The sequence below is a fragment of the Panulirus ornatus genome, chromosome 37 (assembly GCF_036320965.1).
Source record: "Panulirus ornatus isolate Po-2019 chromosome 37, ASM3632096v1, whole genome shotgun sequence".
In the NCBI taxonomy this organism is placed as follows: domain Eukaryota; kingdom Metazoa; phylum Arthropoda; class Malacostraca; order Decapoda; family Palinuridae; genus Panulirus; species Panulirus ornatus.
Window position 1 is genome coordinate 29,545,146 of NC_092260.1, and position 17,463 is coordinate 29,562,608.

Here is a 17,463-nt window from a genome sequence, read left to right on the forward strand (position 1 = left end):
ATCAAAAGTTACTACTCCATCAAGTGTTCTATCTGCACTCATTGGCATCACATCCTTTGCACATCTTTGTCATCCATTAGAGACTACTTAAAACACTGGAAATGCAGCAACTACTTAGACAGCAACTCCCAAAACCCCATCACAGACCCCCCCACCCCCAACATGATGAATGCGCACTCTCACTTGTCACAGACAAACCATTCTGCAACACAACTCAGTAGCAACTGCATCAACTAGAAACACAGAAATACCAGTCAACCAACTTGAAGAACACAACTTTCACATAGCTCTCACCAAAGACACCAGACTTACATTCACATTTACCCTCCCACAATTATGATAAAGCCTTACAACTGTAAAGAGCAATAGGCAACAAGGACAGTGGAAGAGGATTCAAGCACTTGTCCTCCAAGCCATACCCGTCTTCAGGATCACCGACTCCACAAAACATTTCACAGACAATGTCATTACCCTAGAAATACATTCCATAAAATATAACGTCACAGTACCAACAACAACATAATCATCACCAGCATACCTCCCCTATGTGCATACCTCCCAGATACACTTATCAACTGCAGAACCTCAACAGCATGCCATCACAATGCCCAACACATATCTTCATGGAGCTTTCATTGCCCACCATTCCACTTGGCTTTGTGCTCACTCTTATGATTCCTGAGGTGAATCTTCTCATAAACCAACTGCAACCCCTCAATGTCTTCAACCTATGCAACCAGCCAACCAGACTCCCAGAAGCCAAACTTGCCAGCACTAGACACAAGTACCAACTGGAACACACTTCACAAACTCTCCTCATACCTCTTGCCCATTCTGATAATGCTCCATCTAGCCCACCCAGTTAGCACATCACCAAAGAATCTTTTGCAAAATACAGGAAACCAGACTGACCAGTCTTCACACAGTTCATGGAAACAAAGCTCCAAAACATCAGTTTAGGTTATTTCTCATCCTTAGATTGTGCATTCTCTCACTTCAACATTGCCAACCAAGCAAGCAAAAAATGTTAACCGCAAGGGCACAAAGGACTTTTTCATACTTGATTGCCATTGCCTGTGTTAGGTAGGTAGTGCCAGGAACAGACAAAGAATGGCGGCATCCACTCACATCCACTCACATCCATTCTTTAGCTGTCATGTGTAGTGCACTGAAATCACAGCTCCCTATCCACAACCAGGTCCCAGAGACCTTTCCATGGTTTACCCTAGATGCTTTACATTCCCTGATTCAATCCACTGAGAGCAGATTGACTCCACTATACCACATTGTTCTAATTCAGTCTACCCTGTGCGCACCTTTTGCCCTCCTGCAAGTTCTGGCCCCAATCACTCAAAATCTTTTTCCCTCCATCCTTCCATCTCCAACTTGGTAACTTGGTCTCCCCCAATCTCTTTGTTCCTTCACCTTCTGACACATATGTCCTCCTTGTTAACCTTGCCTCACTCATTCTCTCCATATGTACAAACAATTTCAACATACACCCTTCAGCTCATTCATCCACAATCTTTTTATAACCATACATCTCTCTTACCCTTTCTTTAATTACTTGATCAAACTTCCTCACACCGCATATTATCCTCAAACAATACATTTCCAATGCACATCCTTATCTACAGCCAATGACTCTCACCCATATAATATATTTGAAAATACTATTCCTTCAACACATTTTTGCCCTCCCAAATAATGTTCTCTCTTTCAGCTCATTTTTCATCACTTCCAGAACCTTCACCTCATTCCCCACCCATGACTCACTTCTGTTTCCATGGTTCCATTTGCTGCCATGTCCACTCCCAGGTATCTAAAACACTACTTCCTCCAATTTTTCTCCATTCAAACTCACTCCTCAGTTAAACTCTCCCTCAACCATGCTAAACCTAATAATCTTGCTTTTATTCACATTTATTCTCAACTTTCTCTTTTCAGACACACTTCTAGACTGAGTCACCAACTGATGCCGTTTCTCTCTCAGATCTGCTACTGTTGCTATACCATCAAAAAACAACTAACTCTCTTTTCAGGTTTCTCAACCCCCGTAGACTTCATACCTGCCCTCCCTTTCTCCAAGACACTTGCATTCACCTCCCTCACCACCTCTTATATTTCTTTGGTTTTTGCACTTGAGAGCTGGCTGCTTTTGTGTCCCACCACAAGCTAGACCACATGATACTCAGCAAGCTGCTGCTTCACATGATTACTGTGCGGCTGATGGCAAATTGAGTGTGGGCCATTTTGGTAACTTTTTCTTTCCCTGCACCTTGAAGTGTTGGAACTCTCTACCTTCTCATGTCTTTTCCAATGACTATGACCTGTAAAAGATAGGTTTTTTACTTCCTCCAAAGTTCATAAATGCTTTTCCTTGTCTCTTCTTTTTTCCTGTTATAAGCCTCTGTATTTCAGTTAAGGCTCGGCCTTGATGTGAACTTTTGCTCGTGACTTGAGCCTCAAGTTTGGGAAAAAAGAAACAAAGAAAGAAAAAACCATGTTAACATCCAACACCCATGCCACAAACCAACCTTCACTTGGTACTATTCACTCTCCTCTCTTCCTACTAGTACATATGCCTTGCACTCTTGAGGAAAACGTACTATCTCTAGCATCTTTCCTCTCACATCATGAATTCTTAAGACCTCCCATAATTCATCTCTGTCAGCCATATTATATGCTTTCTCCAGATCCATAGATGCCTCATATAAATCCATTTGTTTCTGATACATGTTCTTTAAAGCAAACATCTGATCCACACATCTAGCACTTTTGAAACCACACTTCTCCTCCCTAATCTGATTCTCTGTACATATCTTCACCATCCACCAACTTATTGACAACCTTCCATACAACTACAAGGTATACTCAACAAGCTTATATGGCTGTAGTTTGATCATGCTTTGGAAGGAAAGCTGAAAGAAGCAGTGAGAAGTTTTTATCAAGGGTGTAAGGTTAGTCTGTGCCAGGGGTGTGTGATGATGCTATCATTGTTCAAGTTGTTTATGGAAGGGATAGTGAAGGAAGTAAATGTGAGAGTCTTAGAGAGAGTGGTGAATATGCAGTCTGTGAGGGATGAGATGCTTGGGAACTGAGTTGACTGTTGTTTGTTGATAATACAACATGGGTGGCAGATTCAAGAAACTGCTGAAGTTGGTCACTGGGTTTGGAAGAGTATATGAAAGGAGAAAGTTGAGAGTGAATGTGAATAAAAATAAGGTTATTAGGTTCAGAAGGGTTGAGAGAATGTTAGCTGTGGTGTGAGTTTGATTGGAGAAGATTTGGAGGAAGTGAAGGGTTTTAGGTAACTGGGAGTAGATATGGCAGTGAATGGAACATTGGAAACGCGAGTGAGTCATAAGGTGGGGGATGGGGCAAAGATTCTGGGGGCACTGAAGAGTGTGTAGAAAGAGAGATTGTTATCTGGGAGGGCAGAAATGGGTATGTTTGAAAAAATGGTTGTCCCAACAATATTATATGAATATGAGGCATGGGCTTTAGATAATGTTGTTTGTAGGAGGGTGGATGTGTTGGAAATGTAATGTTTGAGGACAATGTGTGTTGTGAGGTGGTTTGATCAGGTAAGTAATGAAAGGGTAAGAGAGATGTGTGGAAATAAAAAGAGTGTGGTTAAGAGAGAGCAAAAGAGGGTGTGTTGAAATGGTTTGGACATATGGAGAGAATGAATGAGGAAAGATTGACAAAGAGGATATATGTGTCGGAGGTGCAGGGAAAAAGAATAGGGAGACCAAATTGGAGATGGAAGGTTGGATTGAAAAAGATTTTGAGTAATTGGGGCCTGAACATACAGGAGGATGAAAAGTGTGCAAGGAATAGAGTGAATTGGAACAATGTGGTATACCGGGGTCGATGTGTTGTCATGTCAGTGAACTGAACTAGGGCATGTGAAAGGTCTGTGGGGCCTGGATGTGGATAGGGAGCTCAGCTAGAGACTGAGTGTGAATGAATGTGACCTTTTTTTGTCTGTTTTCTTGGCGCATCTCGCTGAAGCAGGGGCTAGTGATGCTATTTCATGTGGGGCTGGGTAGTGCCAGAAATGGATGAAGGCAAGCAAGTATGAATATGTACATTTGTGTATATGTATATATCTATGTATGAGTATGTATATGTATGTATATCTTTATATGTTGATATGTATATGTATGTATATGTGCATGTATGGGCATTTATGTATGTATATATGTGTATATGATTAATGGGGGTAGTCTTTGTCTGTTTCTTGGCACTACCTTGTTGATGTAGAATACGGCAATATCATAAAAAAAGATTGTATATTCATACTTGCTCACCTTCATCCATTCCAAGTGCCAACCTGCCCCTCAGGAGACAGTCCAAATGCTTAAAGGAAAGAAAAAAAAGATAGCGTATACATTCTCTTCTCTTCCCCCCCACACCCATTTGCTGCGCTTGCATCAGTAAGGTAGCTTTAGGAAACTGACAAAGAAAGACACATCCACTCACATACACTTATATGTACATAAACACACTTACACATACATGTACTTACAGTAGACCCTTGATTTAATGGAATAAAAGGGGGAAAGAAGTGTCTGTTAGTGCCAAAAGTCTGTTAAAATTAATGTAACCCCCTCTTTAAGTTCATATGCTTTCTTTTAACTCCTCTATCAATGTAGGGTTTAGTGTGCGATATGACAGTTGGGTGGTGGGCACCTGACAGCGTGGGAATGCTAGCTTGGCAGTTGGAGGCAGGCATCAGATTGAGATAGAGGTGATGCCACCCCTCTCCTGTGAAAGTATACTTCTTTATGATAGAATGAGGACAGACTTCCTGCTTTTATTGCACTTCTTACATGGTGCAGAGTAGGATTAGAACCTACGAGGGAAAACCCCAAGTTATCGCAAAGATGCTCACCTTCTTCAGGGGATGGATTGCACTCAAGGAAATCTCCTTGGATGGGGAACCAATCTAGACAGCAAGGAGATGGAAGTTTTCTACAAAAAATGGGGAATCATGGCTTGCATCTCCTCAGCCCACTTCCCCTAGTCCAATGAATGCATCAAAGCAACAGTAAAGGCAGTCATACAGGTGTTGAGGGGCAACATGGGGGTTGGAGGTATCCTGCATAGCAGCAGAGCAACTCAACACTCCCTAAGAGAGGGGAATATGTCACCTGCACAGATGGCAGCAGGAAGACAGTTGTAAGATGGTGTCCTGGAGCCCCAGCAACATTATCTGATAAACCAGTGATGGAGAACTGCTCTGTGAAACAAGGAGCGGGCCATGGCAGATAGCCAGGCTGTCTGTAGGCACCCCTGTCTGTGTGCAGGACGTTGCTTCGATGGTGTGGGACGTGTCGGGCGTGGTAGTGGAGGTGAGGCCACATAGACAGCACTCATTGAAGTTGGATGGTAGTGGCCTCATGTCTTTGCGAAACTGACATCACCTATACCCCTGGGATTTGCTGATCCCCACAACACCCATGGGTCAAGGGGAACACACACCAGCAGCAGCTTCACCCCTAGTTGTGGCGACAACCAGCCTTAGGTGGTGGTGCCCTCACTCTGTGAGATCCTGCCCCGCATACTTGCAAGATTATGTTTGTGGTGGCTCCAGTGAAGAGTGAACACACTGAACAGTTATGTCATTTTTGTTTTGCTTGCATGTAAAGGAAGTGCAATAATGGTTGCTGAGCATTGATTTTTTTGTGTATATTTGCCATGTGCTTTGTCAAATTTGAATTCATTTCTTTTTTTTTTTGTTTTCTGTTTCTCACGAGGGGTGTAGGGTTTAGTGTGTGGAACAATAGTTGGGTGGCAGGCATCCGGTAGTGTGGGAATGCTCTTTGGGCAGTCAGAGGCAGGAGTGAGAATGAGATAGAGGTGATGCCACCCCTCTCCTGTGAAAGGATACTTCGTAATGATAAAGTGAGGTCAGACTACCTGCTTTCATTGCACCTCTTACGATCACTTAATGCCATTTAGAATTGTAAGGATTGGAAAATTTTTTAATAGATAAAGTGACAGTTCTGACATAACAGAAGCACCAAATTTGTATACAATCAGACTGCATGATAGATTGAGGCACACTGAGAGTGAAACTAAGTGAGTATACTATACACTACCAAAAACAAGTGTGATGTGAAATGCACATGGTGGTGCAGCATTTGAGATTTTTTAATTTTTAAGATTTTATAGAATTATCATCTATTGTTTGTCCATTGAATCTGAAGTCCGTTATATTGGGGTCTGTTAAATCGAGGGTTTACTGTTTGTATACGTACATGTACATACATATACATATACACATATTCATAGTTACACATCTTCATCCATTCCTGATGCCACCCTGCCCCACAGGAAACCACAAATGCATGAAGGAAAGAAAAACAATAACATAAACATTGTTTTCTCTTCCCCCACACCAAATTGCTATCCCCTGCATCAGTAAGGTAGCGATAGGAAATAGATGAAGAAAGGCCACATCGCTTACACTCATTCTCTAGCTGTTATGTGTAATGCACTGAAACTGCAGTCCCTTTTCCACATCCAGACTCCACAGACCTTTACATGGTTTATACCGGACATGTCACAAGCCCTGGTTCAGTCCATTGACAGCAAGTTGACCCCATTATACCATTTATGAAGAAAAGGGATGGCTGTGTTGTTGATTAGTTGGCAAGGATATTCATTGTATGTATGGATCATGGTGAAGTGCCTGAGGATTGGTGGAATGCGTGTATAGTGCCATTGTATAAAGGCAAAGAGGATATAGGTGAGTATTCAACTTTGGAGGTATGAGTTTGTCTAGTATACCTGGTAAGTTGTATGGGAGGGTATTGATTGAGAGGGTGAAGGCATGTATAGAGCATAAGATTTGGGGGGAGCAATTTGGTTCCAGAAGTAGTAGCAGATGTGTGGATCAGGTGTTTGCTTTGGAGAATGTATTTGAGAAGTACTAAGAAAATATGATTGGATTTGTAGTGGCATTTATGGATCTGGAGCAGACATATGATAGGGTTGATAGAGATACTTTGTGGAAGGTATTAAGAATATATGGTGTGGGATGTAAGCTGCTGGAAGCAGTGAAAAGTTATTATCAAGGGTGTAAGGCGTGTTTACGAGTGGGAAGAGAGGAGAGTGAATAGTTTCCGGTGAAGGTCAGTTTGCGGTGGGGGTGTGTGATGTTACCATACCATGGTTGTTTAATTTGTTTATGGTTAGGGAGGTAAATGTGAGAGTTTTGGAGAGAGGGTCAATTATGCAGTTTGTTGGGAATGAAAAGACCTGGAAAGTGAGTCTGGAAAGTGAGTCAGTTTTTGTTCACTGATGAAGCAGCACTGGTTGCTGATTCGTGTGAGAAACTGCTGAAGTTGGTGACAGAGATTGGAAGAGCGTGTGAAAGGAGGAAGTTGAAAGTAAATGGGAATAAAAGCAAGGCTATTAGGTTCAGCAGAGTTGAGGGACAAGATAGTTAGGATATGAAAATGAGTTTGAAAGTAGAATAATTGGAGGAAGTAAAGTGTTTTAGATATTTTGGAGTGGACTTAGCAGGGAATGGAACCATGGAAGCAGAAGTGAGTCATTGGGTGAGGGAGGGGATGAAGGATCTTGGCGCTATGAAAAATGTGTGGAAAGGGAAAGTTATTTGAGAGGGCAAAAATAGGATGTTTGAGGGAATAATTGTTCTGAGAGTATCATAAGGTTGTGAGGCATGGGCTTACTGTAGATAGAATTGTGCAGAGGAGTATGGATGCATTGGAAATGAGATTGTTAAGGACAATATGTGGTGTGAGGTGGTTTGATCAGGCAAGTAAGGAAAGGGTAAGAGAGATGTGTGGTAATGAAAAGAGTGTGGTTGAGAGAGCAGAAGAGGGTGTGTTGAAATAATTTAGACATATGGAGAAAGGGTGAGAAATGGTTGACAGATGATGTACAAGTCAGTAGTAGAGGGAGCAAGGAGAAGCAGGAGACCAGATTGGAGGTGGAAGGATTGAGTGAAAAGATTTCAAGCAATTGGAGCCTGAACATGCTGGAAGGTGAAAGGTGTGCATGGAATAGAGTGCATTGGAATGATGTAGCATATTGAGGTTGACATGCCATCAGTGTACTAAACCAGGGCATGTGAAATGCCAGGGTAAACAATAGAACAGATTAAACAACCATTATGCACCCGAGTGGGTGAGGTAGTGTCAAGAACAGATGGCAGAGCCTTTGAAGGAAAAATCCTCACTCCTTACTCTGTTGTTTCTTTTAGAAGGTTATATGGAAGTTAGGATTTCCAGTCACCCACTCCCACCCCTCTTAGTTGCCTTCTATGATGCGCTGGGAATATGTGGGCAGAATTCTTTCTGTGCAATCCTCAGGGATAATATATAATTATATAGTCTTTGTACACAAGTATAGTTCAATGAGTGCACACTTTCATAGAATACATGATGCCTTCCAACAGCAGGGATTTGATCCTCCTACCATTTGTGTGACAGTTGGATATGCATGGCCAAGTATTTACTCAGGTCATTCACAAATGGTACATTGTTTGAATCCTTGCTGTTAGAGGACATTATGTGTTATATGGATATGTATATATTGCATCAATGAGATATCTTTGATCATGATGCTGTGTTGGTTGTCTGATCATTATGTGTTATATGGATATGTATATATTGCATCAATGAGATATCTTTGATCATGATGCTGTGTTGGTTGTCTGATCCTGCTCCATATACCATTTTCCAGTAGTGCACATTAAGCATTTATTATTCACCACAAATGTGTAAGAAGTATTCAGATGTTTGTGTTACAAGTAATATCTCTACATTCTTCTTAGCATTGCCAAATGAAATATTTTAACTTGTCTTATCAGAACATTCCTCCTCCTTTGCTATTGGCTAGATGAGGTAGGTTGGTTTCTTCCTCACAGTACCATTCAGAAGAAATAACTGCACCCATTTTCAGCACCATTCTGGATGATAACATGTTGCCTTTACCACATCTTAAAAGAAGAGTGAAGTAGATTGCAATCTGATCAGTGTCTTGTAAATCCTCAGTTTTCGTTGGTCTTGGAAGTCAATTTTATTTATCCTTTCGTCTCCAAATTGATTAGTTATGAGGACTTATTATTTGTTGACGATCCTAAGGAGGTATTTGATTACCTTAGGGTAGATATATATATCATTTACTTACTCATATACTGTGGCGAAAGGTGGCTTTGAGAGGAAATCCTACAGCTCCATTGTGTCTGGTATGCCATGAATAGATATTCCATCCAATTTTATCATCTTGCTTTAAATTTATGAAAGGTAGTAGTTTGTAGGCAGCCACTGACCAGGGAGGTATATTACTGGCACTACTTGCATGGGTATCGGGAGGGTTAGTGACAGCTGCACAGTGAACCAACATTTTAGTACTTGTCAATTTGCATTCCTCTGACCCTGATAGGTGTCTTTTCTTTCTGCCTCATCCACATGTGGACTGCTGGCATTCTGTTCACAAACATACAATTTCTCCTTGTCACACACAGCACTTGACAACACTTAAACTCACAGAACTCATTCTGCAAAATGATAGTTCTGTGGTGAGTGCTGAGTGCAAGCCCTGCCTTTTGGCAAAATGGTAGGAGCACTAGCTAGAAGTAGCTGGTAAGAACATTAGACAAGTAGGTAGAAGTAGTTTTTTGGAACATTAGGTGTGAGCCTCGGTAGAAGAAGTAGGTAGAAACATTAGCTGGGGGCTTTAGGTTAAGTAGTAGGTTGGAACATTAGGCAGGAGCATTAGGTAGGCACATTAGTTGGAAGTAGTCAGTAGGAACATATGGTAGGAGCCTCTGGAAACACTGTGTTAGACTTCCCCTCTGCCAGTGGCCTGTTAATGGTGAGGCATAAAGGCTAAGACAGCAGCACTCGAGTTATCTTTTGTTCTGGCCATCGACTTGAGGGAGTTCCCAAAGGGAACGTATGTCAGAGATATAGATAAATGAAATATAGCTTTCAGCTATCTGTGGCCCTCCATAAAACTGAAACAGGCAGATGGTTTTAGGTTAACAGAACTGACTCCACACATGTGGACTTGGTATTTGTGATGGACGAGTATTTCCATTTTATTATTATTTTGTATTGTTGAAGCTACTGTGGGTTGTAGACAGTTAGGCATCAGTCTTTGGTTTACTGATTAACACAAAGGTAAATTCATCCAGAGAACCTCCAAATTTGTATACTCATAACTGTTGAATACAAGAATCCAATTTTTTTTTTTTGTTTACAGAACTTATAAAACTTTTGATACATTTATGTGTTGAATGTAAGACCTTATGAACTTTGCTTGATGTAAATATTTTTTTCATATATTATGTGCTCATGTCTGTTGTGGATGTTGGTAGTAATCTACCATCTACACCCATAGCAGCGAGATATGTTGAGTTCCTTCCTTAAAATGTTGGTCGTTGCATATTTGATTACTGTATTGTTAGAACCCAAGAGTAGTCGTTGAAACAGTTTCCAAAGAATTCTGCATGCAGATTTAGCTGTTACAAGTTAAGTTTTTGGTTTTACCTGCACATTACTTTTTATTGATACTATTTACCTGTTACATAAGATATATTTTGCTTTTCATAAAACAGAGAAAGAAAATTTTGTAATATATGTTGGCTTCAAAAGTTTTTTCATTACCTACCTTTCTTATTTTGCCTCATTTGTAATTATCAGCAAACATCATTAGCTTAAGGTTCATAAAATATAATTAATGAATTGGATATTTTTTGGAATTTGATAAACTTTAGTGTGTTCAGTTAACTTTACTGATCTTTGTATCATCATAGAATTGGCCAAGCCTGTACTCACTGTTGATCTTGCATGCGTGATTCTGTATGTTTTAGAGGATCCGTATTGGGGTCACACCTAGTAAATGACAGCCTGGAAGTAACCCCTTTCATTTTCCTTATCAGATTGGTGTAGAGCCAATTTACAGTATCTTAAATCCCCCCCTGACTTCGTGCTATGGTGCATGACAGTAATCCCTCTGTGTCCCCCCCCTCCCCCTCCATCGGGTGTGCAGATGTGTCGGCAGCCAAGCGATGAGATCGTATGTGGGGTGTGTGACAAGGCGTACCATGTGCTGTGTGCCCGCCCCTTTGGCCTCTCCCTCTCCAGAACTGGGTGGAAGTGCAAGGTAAAACATAAAGAGCTTGCTTGTTGTTTGCTGCACCTGCCTAGTTGATTTGGCTATCACCCCATTCCTGTCATATCAATTTTGTAGACTGAAATTTGTAGCTGCTGTAAATTATAACTGATTTGTAAATATACACTTTTATGTTGTAGCCTAGTGTTGTTTGTTTATGGATCTGTATTCAGTATTGTTTACCTTAATAGGAGTCAATGATCTTTCCTGAGAGTTGGGATGCTTCTAGATAGTAGATGATTTTCACCTGCAAATATTTTCTTGTGTGCCTGCACTCCATACTGTATATTCATACATCTACTCAAAAAATGTATGAACATAGATATGTGCATATCATGTACATGTTGACATATGGACACATTTTTCCTCTATCTCTTTCTTCAATGCCAAAGCATTACAGACCAGTAAGACTAACATTATATGTAATTAATCCATTTATTGAGTGGGCCTGATGTTTACATCTCATTCTTTAATGGCTTATGATGCTATGTGTCATGCAGATTTCACTAATGCCTGATGACTATATGCATCATTGAGAAGGGGTCATAATATTTTTTGGTTATGTTTTGGGATACATAGACACTGCTTGAGGGTATGCATGCACAGAGTATCAGGCCTTCCAGTTTTGGAAGGCATCTCCATTCACCCCAGCTGAATGGGGTGTGACTGTGCGTGTGATGTTCTATACTGTCATTGTCTCAGTTTTATCTGATTCTGGATGATGCAGTTTGTGTCATTGGCCAGTGAAGCAGTTAATGTACTTGAAACTGATTAAGGACACACAAAGCACAATTTGAAATAGCAGTAATAGTTAAAAAACGTATGAATTAAGACAAATGATAATGATAAAATGTAGGCCAACTTGGATATATACCATATTTTTTTTTTTTTTTTTTTTTTTTGCCGGTCTCCCGCGTTTGCGAGGTAGCGCAAGGAAACAGACGAAAGAAATGGCCCAACCCACCCCTATACACATGTATATACATACGTCCACACACGCAAATATACATACCTACACAGCTTTCCATGGTTTACCCCAGACGCCTCACATGCCCTGATTCAATCCACTGACAGCACGTCAACCCCGGTATACCACATCGATCCAATTCACTCTATTCCTTGCCCTCCTTTCACCTTCCTGCATGTTCAGGCCCCAATCACACAAAATCTTTTTCACTCCATCTTTCCACCTCCAATTTGGTCTCCCACTTCTCCTCATTCCCTCCACCTCCGACACATATATCCTCTTGGTCAATCTTTCCTCACTCATTCTCTCCATATACCAGATAAAAGCATATATACCCAGCTACTAGTTCATTACAAAGACATTAATGAAATTCAGATGGAAAGAAAGAGATTGGATACTGTGCATGTTTATTTTGCTAAGGTATTTCTTAAAGTAAACCACAGAATTCAGTGAAAAATGGCTTGGAAAGCATAAGAATAAAGGTAGAATAAAGAGAACAATCAAGGAATTTCTAATAGACAGAGAATTCTGATAAGTAGCAAATGGAACCCTGGCTGATAATGATGCCTTATTGGGTGCATCGTAGAGAACAATACTAACTTCGGCACTTTTTATCATGATAGACAGTGAAGTAAAAAAAAGTACTGTATAGTCTTATACTTTGCAGATGACACCAGAATCAGTAAAATAATAGGATCAGAGGAGACGGAGTGAATGTGTGAAAAGACTTGGATATAATTATAAATAGGCAGAAGGGAACCAAATGGAGTTCACCTCTTAAAGGGCCATGCCCTTGAAATTTGGGGGACCTCACACTGGGGTTATCAAAAGATTTAAAAAGATGTTATAGTCTAATCTGTTATTAGGATATATAAAGGAAAATCAAATAAGAAAGAATTTGGTAATTTTTATTTGTTGGTGTACAGACATTTGGGGGCAGTTGGGGAGGTGATAACAGCTAGTGATGAAATGAGGAGATGGAGTGAATATTTTGAAGGTTGTTTGAATGTGTTTGATGATAAGTGACAGATATAGGGTGTTTTGGCTGGGGTGGTGTGCAAAATGAGAGGGGTCAGGGAGAATGGTTTGGTATAAAGAGAAGAGGTAGTGAAAGCTTTGTGGAAGATGAAATTGGCAAGGCAGTGGGTTTGTATGGTTTTGAAGTGGAATTTATTAAAAAAAGGGGATGAATGTGTTGTTGATTAGTTGGTAAGGATATTCGATGTATGTATGGATCATGGTGAAGTACCTGAGGATTGGCGGAATGCATGCATAGTGCCATTGTACAAAGGCAAAAGGGTTAAAGGTGAGTGTTCAAACTACAGAGGCATTAGTTTGTTGAGTATTCCTGGGAAATTATATGGAAGGGTATTGAATGAGAGGGTGAAAGCATGTACAGAGCATCAGAATGGGGAAGAACAGTGTGGGTTCAGAAGTCGAGGAGGATGTGTGGATCAGGTGTTTACTTTGAAGAATGTATGTGAGAAATATTTAGAAAAACAGATGGATTTGTATGTAGCATTTATGGATCTGGAGAAGGCATATGATAGGGTTGATAGAGATGCTTTTGGAAGGTTTTAAGAGTATATGGTGTGGGAGGTAAGTTGCTAGAAGCATGCAGTAAAAATTTTTATTAAGGATGTAAGGCTTGTGTATGAGTAGGAAGATAGGAAAGTTTTTGGTTCCCATTGAATGTTGGTTCGTGACAGGGGTGGTTGATGTCCCTATGGTTGTCTAGTTTGCTTATTAATGGGGTGGATAGGGAGGTAAATGCAAGAGTTTTGGAGAGAGGGGCAAGTATGCAGTCTGTTGTGGATGAGAGGTCCTGGGAAGTGAGTCAGTTGTTCGCTGATGATACAGCTCTAGTGGCTGATTCGTGTGAGAAACTGCAGAGGTTGGTGACTGAGTTTGGAAAAGTGTGTGAAATGAGAAAGTTGAGAATAAATGTGAATAAGAGCAAAGTTATTAGATTCAGGAGGGTTGAGTGGCAAGTTAAATGTTAGCAGGTTGAGTATAATAGTATTGGGTATATTTGGTGAGTTATTTCAAAGCTCATCTCCAAGGCTAATTGATATAAGAGTTCCTTGTAATCACATTAACTGATGCCAAGCTTGATATCTGTACGAATCACTTACGATAACTTAGAGCTGATATGTGACGGATTCTATAGTGACATCCACCACCATAGAACCTCACTCACACCGTACGTACACCACACTCCATGAAAAAGCCTACCATTGGCCTCATTTTTCCTGATGTCTTATAGAATCCAGTGCTTCTTACGCGTTGCATCCCTGTTATGTTCCACATCACAATAAACCAACAAAGTTTGGTTAATGAATAGATCATCCCTGAGAAATGTATGACCTTGTGTGAACAAAATTCATGCTTGTTGCAGTCATACATACAGAAGGATTTTTATCATAAAACTATAGGTAATTATTCTTTGTTATATGGATTGAATATAAGATATATATTCATATATATTCTATGATCACATGTTACAGCATATCTTCAAAAGGACCACTCTGTAGAAAGAATTTTGTTACAATAAAGCATCCGTTGCTTTTGAACTTTCAAACAACTGTGCAGAAAATTGGGGTGGGGTGCACTGTAGTGAGTAGGAAGAAATCCATGAAGTGTTATTAAAAATGACATTCTGCATGAAGGTTATTATAAACTTATCTGTAATGTTATCTTAACACTTTTTTGTTTTATAATCTCTCATTCAGCTGCTTAAAGCCAGCAGGCCTGACACATAATGCTTCAGTGTCCTCTACCCTAATGCAAAATTTTCCTTCCCACCACCCTCTTCCCTTCACCAACTTCACTCATGATGCTTCCACCTCTAGCAGTTTAATCATCATCAGGTAGCGGGTGTTATCATTCATTATTAGTCTTTCATTAAAACTACTTTCGTTTATGAAATTTTGTTATTTCCTACTTAGGTCAAGGTAACACTGATATCACAGTCAATGTATCAGTGGTGTCAAGGGATGAATGGTGTGGTCTCACAGCCTGAGCATAGAGACTGCCTCTGTTTATCCATGTTTGGCTTCAGACTTACGAGTTGATACTCAGAGAGTCACATGCCATTGTGAGGAAAGAGTGACAGTGCTGTAACTTGTTAGTTTATTGGAACTGAATTTGATATCATATGTAGAGACGTTGCGAATATTTGTAATGACCTCATCGTGTAGATTTTTAGAGAGCATTTGGTAAAGTCCCCACATCAAAGAGAATCAGCAAAAGTCAAGTCACATGGTATAGATGGGGTTGTACTTGGTAGGTTGAAAAATTGGTTGATTGGCCATTAAGAGAGTCATGATTAATGTTAAGCCTATAATTGGTAATATGTAGTAAGTGGTGTACCACAGGGATCAGTCTGGGGACCAGTTATCTTTCTCATGTTCAGGATAATGGAATGCCTTGTAAGACATCAATATTCACATATGTTACTGAGCTGGGAAATAAATCTACAATAGAAACTGACAAACATTTTCATCTTTAGACTAACATTGACAAACAGATGGACAAGGCTTAAAATCAGTGAATGAATTTTGATGTCAATAAATGCAGAGCTAAACCCAATAAAAATGGGAAGTCGAGCTACAATTTGAACTCTTTCGAGCTGCAAATAGTGAATGAGAAAAAGATGTAGGTCTGGGAATCTCAGATGACCTAAAGCCAAGTAAGCATTGCATAGAAACAGTAAAAAAGTTGTTGAGCCATAAATGGTGAATGAGGAAAAAGATGTAGTTGTGATAATCTCATGATATAAAGCCAAGTAAGCGTAGTTGTGATAATCTCATGATATAAAGCCAAGTAAGCAGTGCATAGATGATGTTAAAAAGGCTACAAAATTCTTTGATTCATGATCAGGGGATTTAGATTCATTTCCAGAAACTAATCCTCACTCAGTAGTTCCTTGATATGCCCCTACTGTAAATACTATTTTCAATTTTGTAACCTAGTCACCCTGCTTGTAAAAAGATAAACAGAATGAAAAGTGTAGCAGTGAACAATGAAGATGATTCCTGGACTGAGAAACAAATCATGTAAGGACTAGAAGAGTAAAACTTATTTAGCTTAGAAGAGAGAAAGTTAAGAGGAGATTTGTTACAGTTATTCAGAATTATCAGAGGATTTGATAATCTCAGTTTAAGAAACTACTGAAGCTAGTTTTATCTGATTTCATTCAATGTAAGTCTACTATAGTAGGTAAGTCATACTACTATTTCTTTAACAGAATTACTAAAATATGGGATGATTTATAGTTTATAGTTTTGAGTAATTTAAAGCAGCACTGTATATACTATTAAGAATTAATTTGACAAATACTTCTGTTCAGGTCCTCAACTGATGGTATTTGCCACACCTTGGGTACATGTAAAGTTTACAAGAATTTCTCTTTAAATCATATTTTTGTTTTTCTTCTCTTACGACACTGATAAGTGAGTTTCTGAATGCTCCACTATCACAGACAGCCTTGAAAGGACCCAGTGGTCTGTTGCTGTTTGTATTCCTCTGTACTCCTTTGTAACCCACTCATTCCTAGGTGCCGGCAGCACAGAATTCTCTTGGATCATGCACTGATTAGACATCTTTTACCAGACCAGGTTGTTTCTCTTTTCTTTATTTTTTAAGGGTATGCTGTACTGTAAGTGTGCATTGGTTGATTTTTAAGATTTGTGTACATGCATGTTTGTATTGTAACCAGACTCTGCCTGCCTGTGTGTACATAACAGGTGAAAAGTCACCTTTGTTGAGGCTGACTTATTGTGTTTTGATAGAAGAGAGTATAGTGTTGTCAAAGAACTTTTCACTCGAAAGGAGCCTATCATTTCCAGACTACTAAAAGTAGTGTAGCTTTGGAACTGCAGCAGTGTTTGGAAGTAACACCAGGATCCTTTTAAGAAATGGATCATGCGATAATTATGAATGGATAAATGACTTTATATCTGAATGTATAATTGTTGCCATGTATTGTTGGCACCTCATGGACATAGTGGTGTTTGTTAGTCTTTTTTTTCATCATTGTACACCTATCTAAATGATGAAATAATTTTCAAATGGTGTTTATACACTAATAAAAAAGTGATCAAAGTCAGTGGTTTGTTGGTAGTATGACTTTGGTTCTTGATCCTCCTCCCATGTCAGGTTTGGTGTCCTCCTCCTCCCTTCTTTTTTTTACTGCCTTTTTTTTCATTTCCAAATAGGGTTACTTATGCTTGAAGTAGGGGTTAGAATGGTATTGCAGGTTTAAGAAAATGCAGTAACACTTCCAAATTCCAGGTGAATGCCAACCTAGGGACAGATGTCACTGGTCAAACCTC

At 39.8% G+C, this 17,463-nt stretch overlaps 1 protein-coding gene across 3 annotated transcripts in view; it reads left to right on the top strand.

The window, feature by feature from the left end:
• LOC139760669 (uncharacterized) overlaps positions 1–11,214 on the top strand; it is a 107,137-nt gene extending 95,923 nt beyond the window's left edge. For all 3 annotated transcript variants that reach the window (XM_071684182.1, XM_071684183.1, XM_071684184.1), the window contains exon 10: positions 11,038–11,214. In XM_071684182.1, the coding sequence (XP_071540283.1) occupies positions 11,038–11,199 (162 nt within the window). In that variant the 3' untranslated portion in view covers positions 11,200–11,214. The remainder of the gene's footprint in view (positions 1–11,037) is intronic.
• The last annotated feature ends 6,249 nt before the right edge of the window (positions 11,215–17,463 follow it).